General features: G+C 41.3%; 3 protein-coding genes across 6 annotated transcripts in view; 1 reads left to right on the top strand and 2 right to left on the bottom strand.

The window, feature by feature from the left end:
* pdlim7 (PDZ and LIM domain 7) overlaps positions 1 to 6053 on the bottom strand; it is a 29292-nt gene extending 23239 nt beyond the window's left edge. The window contains exons 1-3 of one of the 2 annotated variants that reach the window (XM_083566449.1): positions 5060 to 6023; positions 3047 to 4905; positions 1790 to 1888 (exon numbers count right to left, since the gene is read on the bottom strand). In XM_083566449.1, coding sequence (XP_083422575.1) covers positions 1790 to 1885 — 96 coding nt within the window. In that variant the 5' untranslated portion in view covers positions 1886 to 1888; positions 3047 to 4905; positions 5060 to 6023. Of the gene's footprint in view, positions 1 to 1789; positions 1889 to 3046; positions 4906 to 5059 lie in introns of both variants that reach the window. The other variant, XM_083566450.1, reaches the window with a different exon arrangement.
* A 2383-nt stretch (positions 6054 to 8436) lies between these two features.
* Positions 8437 to 15794, top strand: cltb (clathrin, light chain B). Of its 2 annotated transcripts, XM_083566174.1 has the most exons (6): positions 8437 to 8919; positions 10907 to 10947; positions 11687 to 11804; positions 12251 to 12362; positions 13629 to 13682; positions 14065 to 15794. In XM_083566174.1, the coding sequence occupies exons 1-6, from the start codon at positions 8757 to 8759 to the stop codon at positions 14234 to 14236; spliced, it is 660 nt and encodes a 219-aa protein (XP_083422300.1). In that variant the 5' UTR covers positions 8437 to 8756; the 3' UTR covers positions 14237 to 15794. The 2 variants fall into 2 exon arrangements, with proteins under 2 accessions (XP_083422300.1, XP_083422301.1); XM_083566175.1 differs by lacking the exon at positions 13629 to 13682 and having other exon boundaries at positions 8659 to 8919.
* Positions 14443 to 18669, bottom strand: higd2a (HIG1 hypoxia inducible domain family, member 2A). 2 transcript variants are annotated; one of them, XR_014537521.1, is made up of 3 exons: positions 18425 to 18668; positions 15248 to 16945; positions 14443 to 15217 (listed from the first exon to the last, which is right to left on the bottom strand). XR_014537521.1 is itself a non-coding variant. In XM_083566176.1 (2 exons), the coding sequence occupies exons 1-2, from the start codon at positions 18609 to 18611 to the stop codon at positions 16779 to 16781; spliced, it is 354 nt and encodes a 117-aa protein (XP_083422302.1). In that variant the 5' UTR covers positions 18612 to 18669; the 3' UTR covers positions 14443 to 16778. The 2 variants fall into 2 exon arrangements, 1 of the variants encoding a protein (XP_083422302.1); XM_083566176.1 differs by having other exon boundaries at positions 14443 to 16945; positions 18425 to 18669.
* Positions 18670 to 18934: the final 265 nt, after the last annotated feature.

The raw sequence follows: 18934 nt of genomic DNA, 5'->3' as shown, positions 1-18934 counted from the left end.
GCTCGAAGCATACGGTTCTCGTTATTTCTCTCGTAGCGTTTCCTTTTCGGGATTGTGTTTGATGCTTTTGTGATTTCCGTTCGTCAGGAACAAAGTGCCTCAAGGCCACAGGAGCGCATTCAGAGCTCCATTTCTATTAGCGTTGGGTGGGGGGGTTAGAGGGGACTTTTAAGGAATGCATCAGCAAGAAATGCAGGCACGGCAACATCACCTAGCATCTGCCCTTATCTGGCTCACATCCGATGTTTAAAAAGTTAACAGTCGTTTTTTTTTTTTTTTGCCAATACTCGTCACACAATTCACACAACTATTCAGTAGGAACGGCCAAAACAAGATTTAGTTCTGGGAAATAAACATGAAGCCTAACAACCCTTTGCTTCCAGAACAATGGGACATTCAGAATTGGTTAAAAAAATTATAAAAGAATAAATATAAACAATGCTGTAGCTTCGCTTGTGTTTATGTGTTTTATATCCAACTGTCTGTTTGTCTGCCTGTCTGCCCGTCTGCCCGTCTGCCTGTCTGTCTGTCTGTCTGTCTGTCTATAAGCCGCAGGTGTCTACACTAATGAACTTTACACAGGCTTTATCGAAAGATAGTGTCTGTTGTAACGGGTGAAATATGTTGTGGCTCCTTTAATAGCAGAGCGGCATTTTGGGAATAGCCTGCCGGCGCATTTTTCCGGTATTACTGCATGTGTGCAAGGCCGAGGAATATGTCCTTATTATTTTCTGATGCTCATTTCTAAGTTTCTTTGACTAACCAGTAACGCTGTTGCCAAGAAAAATAAAAAAGCACGAGTTTTGGAAACCTGTCTGTGCTTATATGATTTCTGTATGAACTGGAGTTAGCGAGCTCTCCCTTCACCCAGACTCAACGTGCTACAACGGCTTGTATCTAAACAGTAGCCGACCAGGAAAGTCATTGTTCACCGTCTTCCTCCTTCCTTTCACAACTATTTATCTCGGTAATTTTTATCTTTTGGCATCGCCGTGCGTTTGAAAATCACCATCAGTGGAAGTTTTTTCTCCTGATGCTGTGCAGCTCAGAACACAGGCGAAGTGCATTTTTTTCGTTTCCGTTCGGAAATTTCATTGGTCTAATGTTATGGGGTTCAGTTTTTTGGCTTAAAGTTTGTGAAACTGGGAAAAACCCAGGAAAAATCCATAAATTAGCCGCTTCCTCGTTTAAGCCGCGGGTTTCAAAATGTAGGGGGGAAAAGTAATGGCTTATAGTCCGAAAAATACGGTGTATAAATCAATTAAAGCAAAAAAAAAAAATAATGCAATACTGTAAAGGTTGAATATGGATATTATATTTAAAAAATTTGTAAACCTAACAAAAACTCACACAGATGGATGAACTCTCAATGTGCTCCTGCCTAACTGTCCATTTTTGTGCTCCAGATCCAATAATTCAACTGATATATTTACATTGTTATGTACAATCCCCATATTCAACTTACATAAATACTGCATTTGGTTCCATTCATTGATTTATATAATCACTTTCTATCTGCTTTTCAGTTCATCCTCGGTAATGGCCATCGTCTGAGTCTTTGCAGACGCTCCAAGATTCATGAGAACGTCAAAGAAAACGCGATATGATCAAGTTTAAACTCCTACTTGTGCTTTTTGGCCACGTCCGAATAACATTTTTGGGAGAAATCTGCTGAGTGTGCGTGTTCCTCCCTCTTTGCTCGGCTGGCGCTTTTTTCTCGGTGACGTTTTCAGAAAACGCACGGCAGATAAGTAGCCGGGAGGGACGTGGCGTGATGGATTCAACTCACCCTTGACACCGTGAGAGGCATGCTGAAATCCTTCCCTCCCTGGAGTCGGAAACCCCACGGCGCCGGCCCACTGAGAGTCACGCTGTAAACGCTCATGGCCTGTGTGAGAGAGCGAGAGACAGAAAGAAGGAAGAAAAAAAAAAAAAGGGAGGACAAATGAGTAGATGATGACAGAGGACCAGAAATCCGTTACTGATCATTTATTCTTTTTCCTACTTTAACCAGATTGCTGAGGATTCGTCAGACCGGTCGCGTTTCTCGGATTCTGGATTTGTGAACGTTTTCCGATTTCGCGGAACGAGCTGCTTGGTTTTGAACTAAATTAACCGTCATTAGGAATTTCACAGCCTAACGACGTCATATTATATTACTATACGCTAAAGGATAATGTCTCGCTCTCGGCCTTTAATTAGCTGCTCATCCTGTAGCCTATTTCTTGCATCACGTCCCGAGATTGGATCTTGACGTCAGTAAAAATTTGCCCTTAGGAATAAATTACGGTCTGAAACGACCCAGCTGATGAAAAAAAATTACAAATAAAAAGAGTTTAAAAAAGATAAAAACCCGTCATGGGAACCTCTACAGCCATTGAATGAAGTCATGCATCTATTCATCAAAACAGAAGAAGCTTTGCATCTTTTCTTTTGTAGATACTTATTTACTCAATATGCACTTTATAGCCACAAACACATCTGAAAATCCAGACCACCACATTAGCACTGAACTCGTAGGGGAGTTCTCATGCGCTCAGAGTTTCTCCTCTGTTATTTAAAGCCGCGATCCGCTCGCGTCAGGAAGCCGGCCAGCTTATTTTGAGCAAGTCCTAAAACCTGCAGTTGTCATTACGCTTTTGGAAGTCTTGAGAACGATGAACGTGAGATACCGCGACATGAGGCGTAGTAGTATCAATAAACTGCACGGAACCTTTTCGTCTGAATGCAGAGTATTTACATTTTTAATTCAGGGTATTTACTGGTACCTATAAAATGTTCTGCCGACGTAACGGGACCAATCCGATGCATTTATATAGAGATTTACGTGCTTTGAAGTTAAGGTCAAAATAATTTTTTTTAGTTTCTAAACCTGAGATAAACATGATGCAGAAAAAGCTGCAACAAATCATTCAAGACGAACAGTAACATTAAAATCCTGCAAAGACGAAAAAAAAAAAAAAGTCCAACGTGACACTCGCTCTCCTGAGGAATGAATTACGAATGCGCTTCGCTCCGCCGTCCGACTCCAACAGCATGATCGTACCTCGCAGAAAGGGCCAAATCAGCCTCTGGAAAGCCAGGAAAAGTACAAGGAAAGCTGGTTGTGGAAGCGAGTGCGACCCTCCGACTCTGCGGCCTTGTGTCGGGGGTGAGGCTTTACGTCTCGTCCCCTCTCCACGGGCTATATAAGGAATGTAAAACTACACCAAACTATTTCAGCCCAACACCCACATGAGTCATGGAGGGAGACGGATAGAGGAAGAGAGGCAAAGAAGGAGAGGGAGAGAAAGAGAGACAGAAAAACTCCACTCGCACACATTTTTCTGGCTCGGGCGATTATACCGATGAAAAAGTGCAGACAGACGTCCAAAGAGACGAGGAGGAGGAGGAGGAGGAGGAGAGGGGCAAGGGAACATTCCACCAAGTGAGAGTTACAAGGCATTTTACACCACCGTCGACAAAGAAGAAAAGAGACATGCTGAGAACTGAGTCCCAGCACAGAGCCGGTGATGAAACGCGGAACCGGCGGGGATAGAAACCCAAGCTGTACTTTAAACACTTGAAATCCTGCCATCTTCGATTTGGCCTCTTTTGACTATTAATGAAACGGTTCCCACTGACTTCACAGCAGAGTTTAGATTAAAGTTGTAGCTTTCACCTTTGACCTTTGATCCGCACGAACGTATGTAATCTTACCCAATGGTACTCGCGTTACAGAAACCCGACCCAAAGACGAGCCGAACGGGTCGAATTAAGCTGTTCGCCTACACATGGCCCCGTAATACAGCATTTCATTCATCAAGCGGGAAGACAAACTTGCGTACTTGGCGAATAAAAATGTTACCTGGAAATACTTCAACACTTCATGAATAGGTATTGAGTCAACAAGGACGCGCCAACAAAACGTCCACGTACGTTCGATAGCCAGCGATCCACAATCGCCGAGGAAGAAGGCAATGAACACTGTGTGACTTGGTTCTGAAATATGCAGCCGGGTGACGCCACGTGTTTCAAATGAAGCACGTGTTAGCCTTCATCATCGCTTGGGAACTTGGAAGCAGAACAATTTGGGCAGGAAATGAAGGAAAAGCTACCGGGTTCCCACTGAGGTTTTGGAACCGGTGTTGCTGGTGCAGTTTTTCCGGGTTGTTGGCATGTGCCAGATCTCGAACAACTCATCCTGTGATCCCCCACAACCAACAAAAACTTTGAAACCCCAAAATCCATTACATCAGGGATGGGGAAAAGTAGAGTCACCAAAAAATGGTGACAATTGCTGGTTTTCATAGTACCACCTCCAGTAACTCCTGTAAAAAATTGTTTAGCAGGGGTCTATGGAGGAAGCAGGCATTCTACTGTCTGTATGGGATGTTCTTCAAGAGAGATCCAAGATGAACTAGAGTCAGAAAAAGGTGTTACGCCAGGCAACGTTGGCATAGGCGTTTCTATCCTCTGTAGTAGTAGCAGCCTTAGTCTGGTCTGTCCTTAAAGTTCACAAAAATGGGAAAGCTTTAACAGGAAATCGTTAAAAAAAAGGAAAGAAGCACGCCCAGGATAACCTTGAAAGAAATCCATTCTTACACTTTCGTTATAAACTCGACCCCGGTTAATCGTCAGCCTTCACTCTCTGGAACTCCAACAATAAAGCTACAGCTCCTGACGCAGCAGAATCATTGCGGCTTTTTGAAATGGGCGTTTTTATTTCAGGAACCCCGAAAAACCTTCTAAACAGAGCACGTTCCCCCGAACTCGTCCCCGTGCCAGAGTTTATAAAAGCAAAAGCATGCATGATCTTCAGTCAAACCACAGAAATGTCCTTCATCCTGCCCCATTTTCCTTTTGTCTTGTACTGCTGAATGTTTTCACAACCAATAATTTGACAACCAATAATTGTTCTTAATTCTTCCAACAACAACAAGTCACTGACGGCTGTTCTTCCAAATACAACAACAAGTCACTGACGGCTGTTCTTCCAAATACAACAACAAGTCACTGACGGCTGTTCTTCCAAATACAACAACAAGTCACTGACGGCTGTTCTTCCAAATACAACAACAAGTCACTGACGGCTGTTCTTCCAAATACAACAGTCACTGACGGCTGTTCTTCCAAAAACAACAAATCACTCATCTTCAATTGTCCCAACAACCCGTCACTGAGCAATAATTTCCCCGGCAGCTAATCATGATCACCGTTTTTCCAGTCGCACTTACACACTTTTCAGTTGTTCACTTGAAACTCATTCCTTACGGATATCAAGAGTAACAAAACCATTTCACTCACTTGGACAGTCCTGTATGTAAAACCTCAGCATTTTGTAAACACACCAACACACAGCGGCGATGTAACCAAGGACGATGACTTGCAACTAAATTAAATTATTCAAATAATAATAATAATTAACAATTCCACTGGTCTGAAAAATCCTTCTATATGCAAATGACCGTGACGATTTAAAGATCATGCAACTTAGACTTGTGACATCATTTGGCGACTTCAAGCAACAATGTAAGACTGGAAGCAGAAAATGAAGCCTCAGCTTTTGTGTTTGTGGACTTCGTGTTGTGTTGTGTTGTGTTGTGATATCCTGAAGAGCGAGATGTTTCCTTAAACAAAACACAAATGAATGAAAGTAGTAGATCGTTTACTGTATGTTGTTTACGTTCCAGAAAACAAACTAAACGCGGGTAGTTTTGGGGAAAAATAAACTAATCTCAAGTCAAGTTCTCGCTATCTTGACACTTCAGGACTTTGGAAGTATTGACGGACTTCATCCAGAACATTGTTGAGTTTTAGCGCTCCCCCAAAACCACCTAAAACCATGCTGAAAATGAGTCGAAAACTTGTTTCATTACCTCCTGTGCGCTTGTAGTGTCTCCGGATGTCGCTAAATCGAGTTAAAATGTTGAGAGCAGGAACCGTTTGGACCCAAGTTTCCCAGAAGGTCCTGGTCGTTCAGTCTGTATTGGAGCTCGCGGGGCTGCAACGCACTTGCGCGCTCCCTCCTGGAGCTTTTTGAGGAGCACTCGGTCAGACACGTCAGAGGTCACGTGGTGGGTGATGCGCGCACCTTCGGAGCGGAAGCGTCCGCGTTTCAACTCAACCAGCAACTGAGTTGGAGAGTCGTGAGCTCACTGGTGTGATGATTGATGATGATGATGATGATGATGATTGATAATGATTGATGATGATGATTCATATAGATATTTTGAATTTTTCACAGATTGTTACTCTTTCAGAAAAAGAGCAAATACTCACCGTTATTCTTCCCATAACCCAATCAATGATCGTTATTCTTTTCAAAAACCCAATCACTGATCGTTATTCTGTTCAAAAACCCAATCACTGATCTTTATTCTTCCCAATACCCAATCACTGATCGTTATTCTGTTCAAAAACCCAATCACTGATCGTTATTCTTCCCAATACCCAATCATTGATCGTTATTCTGTTCAAAAACCCAATCACTGATCGTTATTCTTCCCAATACCCAATCACTGATCGTTATTCTGTTCAAAAACCCGAACACTGATCGTTATTCTTCCCAATACCCAATCACTGATCGTTATTCTTTTCAAAAACCCAATCAATGATCGTTATTCTGTTCAAAAAACCAACTGAAGATCGTTATTCTGTTCAAAAACCCAATCACTGATCGTTATTCTGTTCAAAAACCCAATCACTGATCGTTATTCTTCCCAATACCCAATCACTGATCGTTATTCTTCCCAATACCCAATCACTGATCGTTATTCTGTTGAAAAACCCAATCACTGATCGTTATTCTTCCCAATACCCAATCACTGATCGTTATTCTGTTCAAAAACCCAATCACTGATCGTTATTCTGTTCAAAAACCCAATCACTGATCGTTATTCTTCCCAATACCCAATCACTGATCGTTATTCTTCCCAATACCCAATCACTGATCGTTATTCTTCCCAATACCCAATCACTGATCGTTATTCTGTTCAAAAACCCGAACACTGATCGTTATTCTTCCCAATACCCAATCACTGATCGTTATTCTGTTCAAAAACCCAACCGAAGATCGTTATTCTTCCCAATACCCAATCCCTGATGGTTGTTTAAAAAAGAATTTACGCCATCGTTTGTCCCAACAACCAATCACTGAGCTTTAATCTTACCGGCAGCCAATCACCGATCACCTTTATTTCTGTCGCACTTACACGTGTTTACATTCTTCACTTGAAATTCCTTGCTGATACTAAAACTAATAAAAACCATTTTCCTCCAACAGTAATGACTTGACTCACACACACAGTCCTGTCTGAGAAACTTCAGCTTTTTGTTAACTAGAATTTCTGAAATAAAATTAGATCCATTCCACTGGTCGGAAAAATCTTTATGCAAATGACAGTGACGATTCAAATACCATGCAGCATCATTTGACTTCCAGCAACCTGATCATCAACAGTGTAAAAGTGTAAGAAAATTCTCCCAAAATATTATTAATGCAGCACGGACCAATCAACATTCACACTGTAAGATTCGTTTTTGATAGGGTAAAGGAGTGGATCTGGAGGGATCTTCATTATATGGTGCATATTAGCAGCACCCTGAAGATGATTACTCCTCTTCTACCACTCCATTCATCTCAGAACCACTATAAACCCACCATCATTCACCAGATCCACTTTTATCGTCGCTTCTTACATTATTATCAAGAAGCATCTCTATACGCAAAAAACACCATCATTTTTCTTTTGATCTAATTACTTGTGTGAATCTCCAAACTCCTGTATTCACTGTCTAGACGGTGGTGTAGTGGGCCGCCTTTTATCCCAGAGATCCCTCATGTCTGTGTTACCTTCTGGCTCTCCCTTTTATTTATGCTGTTATAGCTGGACTTCCTGGAGTCCAAACTCACACTCTGATCACATTGTACAGTGTCCTTATTAATACATAATAAAAATAATAATAATAATAATAATAATAATAATAAAAATAATAATAATTCTCTCTCCCTGTCACCCCACTTCTCTCTCTATCATTCTGTCTTCTTTCTTTATCACCTCTACCTTTCTTTCTCTCTCTTTCTCTTATCCCCCCTCTCCAACACTCTCGTCTCTTTCACCTACTCTCTCATCTCTCTCTATCTATCCATCTCTTATTCTCTCCTCTCTGCCACTCTCTTTCTCTCCCTTTCAACTCTCTTTCCTCATTCTTACTCGTCCTCTCTTTCCCTTCCACCCTCCCTCCCTCTCTATCCCTGTCATTAGGTTACAGCAATCCTGTCCTCTTTCTTCTTTCCATCATGAAACACTCCTCCCCCTGCGTGAAGTTCTCCTCGGTTATTAAAATCTTCTGTATTCTTTGTCTCACCTTTCCAAAAGGCTACAGTTCAGTTTCACAGATGGACACTAGATGGAGACAAACTCTCAGCAGTTACACTGTCCAGCTCGCAGCCTGGATCTCTTTCACTATGGAGGATGCAAGAAAGCTGGAATTCTGCATTCTGGGTGATTTCGGATACGGCCTGGGACGGGTTTCTCAATATATGACTAAATAAATAAACAAATGCATAAATAAATAACCAATCAATCAACTGATTAACTGACCCGTTTGTTTGAGAAAAACCGTGTGTTTTCGTTCGAGGTTTCGTTTAGCGAGCGCTCGCGCGCACGCACACACACACACACACACGCACGCGCGCACACGTTAGAGCCAGTCAGCCACAGCTGGAGCGGGTGTGTGTAAGTGTATGTGTGAGAGAGTGTAAGTGTGTAAAGATGGCCGACGCGTTCGGACTTCAGGCGGAAGAGGACCCCGCGGCCGAGTTCCTCGCGCAGCAGCAGCACGAGATCGCCGGCATCGAGGATGACGAGGGCGGATTCGGCTTCGAGCAGCACGCGCTCTCCCAACCGTCACTCTTTAGTTCAAACTCTCTCTCAGGTAATAACGGCTGCGCTAATCAGCCCGGCTAGCTAACTAGCCACAGCTACACAAAAGAAAAAAGAAAACATACAATAAACAAACATACAAAACAAGTAAACGACGATTTCAATCAAATCCACTTTCCAAAAAATACTCAATAATTTTTTATTTTTTGACACCGACCCTTAAGTGGACCTACAAAGCGAGCTAAATAGCTTTAAATGACCTAGCATCATGTACCTCAGTGAAGCTAGCTAGCTGACTAGCTAGCTACAATACCTCCAAATCAATATATTCTAATATATATTTAAAATTATTTAATTTATGTAATTTTTATTCATTATCCAATTCTAATTAAAATAAAAGTGCATTTCTCTGTTAATCTACCTCACATATATTATCATTCAGAATAAATACTTGGTAATATATAAATGGTGTAATAAAATGTAACTTATTATATTGTTGTAACTTTCTTATTACATGAGCCAAGACACCATTTTTTGTTTAAAATTAAGTTCAAAAGTTTGTACACCCCTTGACACGATGTAGGTCATTGTATTCCTGGAGACTCATGAAGCCCAGTTCGGACGGGATCAGTTTATCAGTGGGACGATGGACTATATGTACGGGACTATATTTCCGAGGTAGTTTTACAGGCATTCCTCAGACTTTGGGTCATCCGGATGTTTTTCATGTCCTCAGGGAAGAAGCGTATCTCAGGTCTGGACATCAGTAAAACCCTGGTGGGTTGAAGTTTCTACGAAGCTGGAGGTTGTGTTACATGCGACAAACCGGCCCGGGTTCCACTATGGGATCGGTCAGTTCTTAAAGATTTTCAGTCTTGTGCTTTCGGTACTTTTTTAGGTAGTGTGAAGTCGAGGCTTTAGCACTCAGACCAAGTACACGATGGAGTTCCTCTTCTTCTTTTATTTTTTGCAACTCTGGAAGTGTTTGGCAATGTAGGTGAGGTGAGGTGAGGAGGCCTAGGGTGCAGTCAGCGTTCAGTTCATCCCAGAAGTAGCGTTAGAACTATAGAGCAGGAGAGCTTTCACGTCAAACCATCTAAAGCGTATCTTCATGGAGCTGGCTTCAGGAACACTGTCCTGCTGGAAACAATTCGGGTTTTCTAGTTCAAGTGAAGGAAAATTTCATTCTACTATGATCCAAAGACATCCGATTCAAACGTGTCTCCATCTTTGTGATTACTGGAAGACGCACATATCCCTGGAAAGTTTAGGTGTCCTTTCACATTATGGATTTATTTCATGAAGACCGAGTCATAGAGCTTTCTATTGCTTTTGTATGGTGCTTGGACCCCTTATTATAACAATTTTAGTATTAGTGTGTTGTGATGTTCACCTTCAGCATTAAGAGGGATTCAAATCAGTTTCGTACCTACAATATACTAACTACACATATACATATAGTCATTTCTTCAAACAAGGATGGACATGTCCAATCCGAATGGAAAACAATCTCAGAGAACCTGTGAAAGAGATACTGAACCCAGAACCCTATGTAAAGTTAATTCTGACTGAATACACTCGATAAAAAAAAAAAAATGCCACGGGCCCATTTCAGACCAATGATATTTAAGTGTTTATAAATAAATATTTTTTTTAAAGCCATTAAAGTTTCTATTCCTGAACTTTCCACTGATAAGAGACAAAAATCTGATTTGCCTTTGGTGCTTGGACCCCTAAACATAACCACTTTGATTAGTGTGTTACTATGTCCTCCACTGTAATAAAATAATAATAAAATAGCACTTTAATAGCAATACTAAAATTTCACTTCCTGACTCGATACTGTGGTAATAAAAATATGCGAAGATCTCACAGCGATCGCTATTGCAACCGTCCCGTTTTGAGCGTTTGCAGCCAAACAGGATTGTCAGGATTCCGATGACGTTTCCTAGAGTTTTCCGAAATCCTTAAACAGAAGCACCATTGCTCGAGAAGAGCGAAGAGAGGGTTGGTCTAACTTTTTTCTTTGTTTCAAGCAGATGAGTTCGGAGGAGCGACTATGAATGGAGAACTGTTTCAGGTGAGGGATATATAGTTATAGTTTAAAAAATTAAGAGAGAATTTGTATGTGTTTGTAGTGATTTGACGTTAAGAGTTCTGGCTGGATTGTACATCGTTCTTTACATTGTCATTTTATATGTTTATTAATAAGCTACTACATTTCGGATACAATCACCAAAGTACATTTACTTTTTATTTCGACCAAACACAAAAAGATTTTTGCCCAGGGATGATCTAATAAAAGCGTCATTTCTGTAGTACTGATTTTCTGAACACGGATATTAAAGAGTAAGTAGTACTGCACTTGTGTTTTATTTGGTAACCCAGGAGCAATAGTGACTTGTGCGTGGACTTAATATAAACCACACAATGTCAAAATTTCACCACAGAGATGTTTTTGATCCAAAAAACTGTTTTTATTTTTCACATCCAGTTCACTGTGTAAAACATACACTATATGGACAGAAGTGTTCGGTGGACAACTCACTAGATTTCATACGTGCTTTTTGAACATCCTATTCCATATAGTCCCAATTTGCTGTTATAATAACCTCCACTCTTTTGGGAAAATGTTCCACGAGGGGGTTTGTGCTCATTCACATACAAGGATGTTAGTAATGACTTAAAATTTCACTAAAGAGCACAGGACATGAGCACTTCAGCACTCTAAACCTCCTGGCTGATTAGAGAAAAGGACATATAATGCATTTTGGCTGAAAAGTGTCCTTCATTGAATATTGCGATTTCACTCCCCTCAGGAGTCCAACGGTGAATCGGACGGTTACGCCGCTATCGCTCAGGCTGACGTGCTGAGACAGGAGCCGGAAAGTTTACGCAAATGGAGAGAGGAACAAAAAGGACGGCTGGAACAGTTAGGTACGACCTGAAAACACGGCATGTGGGGTTTTTATTCTGGCTTAATCTTAAAAAAAAAAAAAAAAAACGAGTAATGTGCAGAAGAATTTGACCTTGAAGAACAGATACAGTGTATAAAGTATAATTATCAAGGATTGTGTGTATATATTTTGTAACTAACTTAAATAGTAGTTCAGTTTGAAACGATAAACACTGAAGGCCAATGAACGGCGTTCTCCTTGAAACTCCAGACAGTGAAATTAAGTGAAAGCCTTTTCCTGTATTTTTAAAGCTGAATTACTTATTTATACTGATTGTAAAAAACTACTTACATGGCTGCAATGAGACACGCCTATGTTTGTAAAAAAAAATATATATAAAATTGTATGCATTCGTTTTACTCTCTGGAACCGTTCCATTGCATTGTGCATTTGTATAAAATATTGAGAGAGATTTTCGATTTGCAGATACAGCGTCCAAGGCAGCCGAAGCCGAATGGAAGGAGAGGGCAAAGAAGGAGCTGGAGGACTGGCACGCTCACCAACAGGAGCAAATGGAGAAGAATAAAGTCAACAACAGGTATTTCACCGCAAATTCATTGCAGCACACGCGGTGAGGAAACATGTTTTCTGTACAGTGTTCCAGATTGTCAGCATAGTTTAAAAATATATATATAAAGATCTCAGATAACGGTTTGGTTGTAATTGTTTATATTGTAACAATATATTGTGAATATTTGGTATATTTTAACAAAGCATGTCAATGAATGCTGCAGCTGTAACAAATGATCTGAAACTCATTGCCTGCTGTATTGAATTGTCTATACAGATAATGTAAAAACTCTATATTCGTGTATCAGCCTGTTCTATAATGTAACTCTGTACTTTGTAGACTCTGCCCAACACCATAGAGTAATCACAGCCGTCTGAATGAGCAACAAATCCAAGTAGCGAATGAGCATCTACATGAGCGGCAAATCTATCGAAAAATATAAATCGCTCCTGGAAGCCAAAATTGATTTGCCAGACACTCCGTCTAACAGCTGGTTTAGACTGTTTACATTTCCACGTTTGATTACAAGCGAGCCCTGAGGAGCCCGGTGTATCTGGTTTTGTGTGCATGCTGGAGGAAAAGCTGCTCGGTCACAATGACGGCTAAACAAAGAGCATGCTGCAGGTGACGACAAGCCACGCCACTGTACAAGGTCCTAACCCGTGAACTTTTCCATGTGCCAGGTGTAATGGGAGAAAAAAAACAACAATCTGACATACACTTCAATGGCAAAAAAGTATTAGGACACCTAATATGACAATGCCCCTGTGCACAAAGCCAGCTCCATGAAAATCAAATCAGCTCTGCTTTACATGGGATGGAGTCGAAGATCGTCCGCTATTGAGCTGTTTAACCCTATTGAACACTTTTGGGATTAATTGGAAAAGTACATACTAATCTTACGTCCATATAGTGTATTAGTCAGGAAAACCTGGATACAAGCTGTATGACATCACTGATGAACTTCAAGGCAGACCTGCAACTTAAACCTGATATATTTAGGGCAGACTGAGGCCCATGACCATAACGCTCATTATCGTCCCCATAATTATCGTTGTGAATACAGTTAAACGATCATTAATCTGTTTTCCTGAAAACAAGCAGTGAAATGAAATGCTGTTCTTTCTCTCGAAATCTCTTTCATTAATATTTCTCACAAATCTAACCCGCCTTTCTTTGTGTGTCGATTCTGTATAACCGACTCTCTTTTCCCTCTCCCTTTGTGTGTGTGTGTGTGTGTGTGTGTCTGTGTCTGTCTCTCTTTCTTCCTTCCTTTGCCTGCTTGCGCATTAGGATCGCAGATAAGGCTTTCTACAAACAGCCCAACTCTGATGTGATAGGCTTCGTGTATGTCTCTCGTCACCTTCTCGTCTGCCAAGGACAAATCAGCGAAACGACCTCATCACTCAGCCCCGCCCACTTTAACCAAATAAGGAAACGGGGACACTAATTCGCTCCCTTCCCGAATGTAAAGACATCCTGTCGTGTTGTCACTCGCTGGGCCGAGTGTGAGGTCTTCTTGCTGAATATATTAAGTGGTCGTAATGTTCTCTCTGGGTCAGAGTGCATGTCTGCATCTACAGGGTTTCGTTGTGATTAAATGGAATATTTTTCATTAATTTATATTGCTAGTGGTGATGTGTTGCATGGTTTGTGTCCTGTCTTTGCCAGAAAAGGATCCTTGATTTTTTTTTTTTCGTCCTAAATATTTTACCGTGTGTTTGTGTAGAGCGTCAGAGGACGCCTTCCTTAAGGAGTGCGGCGACGACAGCCCCGGCACCGAGTGGGAGAAAGTGGCACGGCTATGCGACTTCAATCCCAAGACGAGCCGCCAGACCAAGGACGTGTCTCGAATGCGCTCCGTCCTCATTTCCCTGAAACAGACGCCGCTGAATCGCTGAAGGCCTCTGCCTTACGTCTCGCCTTTATCTCCATCTCTCTCTCTCTTCCTCTCTCCGTGTCCTTCTCGCACTTTATTTTAGCACACACTAAATGTTTGGGTTTTATTTCCATCTCTTGTTTAAGGTATTTGGTGAATCGAAACTTTTTTTTAAAATCCTGTTACACATAATCTATTAACTGACAGAAGATTTTGGCTTTTGTTTGATGTTTTTCATGAAAGAAAAGGAGAATTGTGCCTCTTGACTAGGCTAGTTGAGGAAAGTGTTACTCTGATCGAACAAAATGGCAGAAATGAACATGCTACTTAAACATGTCAGAGTACGCGTAACAGTTTTTCATACCGAACGGAAAATCTACACAGGTTTAATTCGAATCGCTTTATATTGACTATATTATCAGGCTCTCTGTAATGTTTCTCAAATTGGTCCTCAGAGACACCCAGATGTTCCACTTTTAAACACGACGTAGCGCCCGAGGACGACGAATGGTCCCTTATCCAAAATGCTGGCTGAAATCTTTGCTGTTTTTATTCACAAAATTATTTTTAGTGTTTGAAAACACACCAACATATCGTCTGGCAGTCGCGAATACCCATAATGCACCGTATTCGCTGAAAACCAACAAACCAAAACCGTAACATCTGTCAGATTAGTGATGGTAAGTACTCTTTTGTTTGTTTTTGTTTTAGCGAGTCAAATCGTTTGACTCTTTTCCTAAGTGACTCATCTAAAAAAAATAATAATAATTCTTAAACTCTAAACATAAAATTTGATCTCTTACACACCAACTAAATGGTCAGCGTTGCCGTGTTTTCCACCTGCGCACGTGAGTCAGAGAACCTGTGTGAATGTCGAATAGTGTTGTTTAATCACAAACCCTGTACAGCATGGGGTGTGACATTGGCATTAATGCCTCAGAGGTGTGTCAGAAAATGAGACATCTGGGGGTCCAGTCACTGACGACCAAATTGGGAAATTCGCCTTTCATTGGTCTAAACAACAGAGTGACACAATGACGTTCTAATTTTCCATCCAGACCAAAAACACATTGTACTCGTTAATCAGAATCGTTCTTACTGCATGGTTTTTTCTTCTGAAAGACGGCAAGCATTCTTTCTCATTTTCCATCAAACCTGCTGCGTCAAGTTGCATCTCATCTCCCTCAAATAATTCCCGAGAACTAACATATTTAGCCGTTACATTCAAGTAGGTCATTGGTTTTGTGAATTTATTTATTGGTGGTCTTGTTTATACCATTCAGCCTCACGTGTATCGCTTGTACAACGTCAGATTGGAGCTGTAGCAGGCTGCGCCTTAATTACTATCTCATAACAGTGAGCATGTTTTAAAGTGTTACGGATATTTATAAATTAACACCTTTTACTTCTCTTGAGCTCCGAGGCCTTTTTTTTCTCCTCTCTGAGACAGATTGAAAACTGTTACACGCCTTTCAGCGGACCAGCTCTGCGTCACAGATTGCGGTTTGTACTGGCTGCCAAAGACTATGTTCATGCCTGAGTACTCTATTGAATAAATAAAGGGACGGTTTTCCAGACAAGACTCGAGTCGGTTCTTGGATGCAGAAAAATGTCGTTGGGTTTGGTGTGCTTGTGTCCTCGCTTTTCGTGCTTCATTATGTGAATTGACAATTTGGAAAGAAAAAAAAAGGGGGGGGGGGTTCATGGTTGAGATTGTTTATTCGATGTTTCACCTTTAAATTTTTTACAACCTTTTAGTGACGGTGATATAACAAAAAATAACTACATCCCTTATGTTCACACCAGCAAGCATCGTGCCACGTTTTGTTTGTTCAGATTTTAAAATCTGATGAGGAACATAGGTTTAGGCCTCCACTTTTGAGAGAAGTAATTTATGTTTTTATGACATTCATGTAATAAAGGTCACGACCGCGTACGTGTTCTACCTGTTCTTGAGACGTGTCGCGGATTTTTCCGCAGGTAAAAACTTCTTTCATGTTTGAAACATTTAAAAGGGTAATTTTGGTTTACACGTTAGTAACAGCAGGACCAGGGTTGGTGGTGGGTTGGTGCCTCCTGGTCAGGTTGTATGTTTGTGCACCAAAAAGTGATCTGGAGGTTGTAGGCGGGGAAGTGAAGACACATCGGACCACACCTGCTAACGATTTGGTTCGAGGAATCGTTTAAGGCAGGGATTTGGCTTCGTTAAGCCGTACCTAACGTGCTTAACATTGAGAAACTCACTTGAGGCATCACATGCTGGTGTGAACAGAGGGTTAGGGTTTTATCTCCTGCAAACCATGAATCCATCCATCAAATCTATCAAACATAATATTTTTTTTATTTTTGCCCGTGATTATTATTCCTCTTTCCTCGTTATATTACTAGAACATATTTTATAGTATTGTACAATAAATGTATAAAAAGTGGAACCTAATCAACTAACATCTAACTGCAGCAGGTTTCTACACTCTCGCCAATACAAAGGTCTTCACCTGTAGACAACCAGGAAATCCACCTGTTGCAGTTGTCTAGACAAGCCATGACCTCCGAACCCTTGGCCTTCACTGTCTGGGTTTCAGTGCCGCAGCAGCGACACCCACGATAATGGCCACGACGGTGAATCCCTGGGCGAAGATACGAGTGCGCATGAGCATCTGGGACTGGTGCGTCTTCCCCTGTTTGAAGGCTCGGAGGCCGTAGATGAGAGCTCCTGCAGTGCCCAGGCAACCTGAAGAGCCGGAAACGATATCGTTTTATACATCTATAACACATCAAAGCATATCAGTATGATCCGAAATCTCATGACGAGATCCAAATTATTCAAGTAAATGCACCCAAATAGCCTGAAACCCCTTTTATGTATCTGGCACCAAAACATTAGCAAGAGTCCTGCATGGTGGGGCCTCCATGGATCTGATGTGTTTCTCCAGAACATTATATTTTCTCCTGTAATTAGATAATGTTCTTTACTCCACCTCTCAGTGGGTCTAGTGTTACGGGGACACAACATCACTGTAGTGTGTGTGTGTGTGTATGTATGTGTGTGTATGTATCCATTATAGTGAGTATTCCATTGTGCAATCATGTTCCACTCGTGTGAGGTCTGAAAGTTTCCCGTTTTATTTTGGATGCTCCTGCATATCCCTAACCTCCATGAGGAAGAGGAGAAGGAACAAACATTGAGTGGCAGATTGTTCCCTTACTGTAGCTCATAAGATGTCTTAAACAAAAGTATTGGGACACCTGACTTTTCAAGACTGTTACCACAAAGCTGGAGGAACACAACTGTATCAAGCTGAAGCTGATACAAGGTGACTAGGAGACCCAAAACTGTTCCAGCATGATAATGCACAAAGCCAGCTCCATGCTTTACATGGTTTAAGGTCAAAGATCTCCTGCTGTAAAGCTCTATAACCCTATTGAATACCTACATCACAACCTGACTTTACTAACAGCCTTGTGTCTGAATGAATCTCACACAAATCTCCACCAAATCTAGTGGAACATCTACCCAGAAGTGTGGAGGACATATTAACGGCAAGTGGAGAGTAAATGTGGACATACATACATACATACATACATACATACATACATACATATATATATATATATATATATACACACACACACACACACACACACACGTGTCCACAAACTTCTGATCATGTGGTGTATCTCGAAGCACACATTCTCAAGTGTACAGGGGTTTCCGGTCTCAGAGCTTGGAGACAAGTGGAGATAACGATTAGATGAATTAGTGTCATGTCTCGAAGTTAAACAGAACTAAACACGTGTTCTTTAATTGATAGTAAATGCTCATCTTTGGCAAACTGCAGCGGTATAAATGGAATAAATAACAGCAGGAATTACTGCTGAGGTTTTTTCCGTGTATAAGTCGTTATCAATCCGAGGACTGTTGTTTATTCATTCAAAAAAACTGATCAATATTCAATATTCAAAACAATAAACCACATAATAATCCAGTGGTTTTTTTTGTTATTCCAGCGGTGCTGCTAATAGACTCAGAAGTCATTCAGCTCAGTCTACGGTGTCTCATGAAGGACATAAAGCTCCAGATCTACTTCTCAAAGAGATCAGATATCTCAGTACAGACTTTTTCCTCCAGACTCATTTATCCATCAAACTCAAACTCGGAGTTGTTTCTCCATCACACCTGACTGCTGCTGCTCACTGGTTTAAAACTCACCCACAGGGACAAAAGGGTTCTCTTTGGTTTTCCGGATGAACTTGTCTTTAAAGCTCTCCTCTTTGTGCCGGGATAACGGGGTAAAGCCGTCGATGACCGGAGGGTCGTACAGGTCAAAGGCAGCGGGTACCGGCGGCGCGGTTTTAACCGCCGGTGCAGAATCTACCGGACTGGAGGCGGCCGCCATGTCGAACCAACTACCGGAATACAGCGCGTCCCAGCGGCTTCACGCACTGCGCATGCGTAAGAGTGTTGCGCATGCGCCGTGGGCACTAGCTTGCAGTAAACAAACTAATTAGCAGTAACACGGACAAACAAACAAGTAAATAAATAAATATAAACAAACATAGACATGGTTTCCTGTATACTGTCTCGTTATTTCAATTTAAAAAAAAACTTGAATTGTTCTGTCGTTTGAAACGGTTTGGTCATTTGGAACACAACCCCACCTTTTTTTTTTTTTTTTTTTTTTTCATTTAAAACACAGCCCGGTTTTTTTCGGGGTCATTA

The sequence above is a fragment of the Silurus aristotelis genome (genome assembly GCF_946808225.1).
Source record: "Silurus aristotelis genome assembly, chromosome: 17".
Classification (NCBI taxonomy): Eukaryota; Metazoa; Chordata; class Actinopteri; order Siluriformes; family Siluridae; genus Silurus; species Silurus aristotelis.
This window is presented reverse-complemented; position numbering and strand designations above follow the sequence as displayed.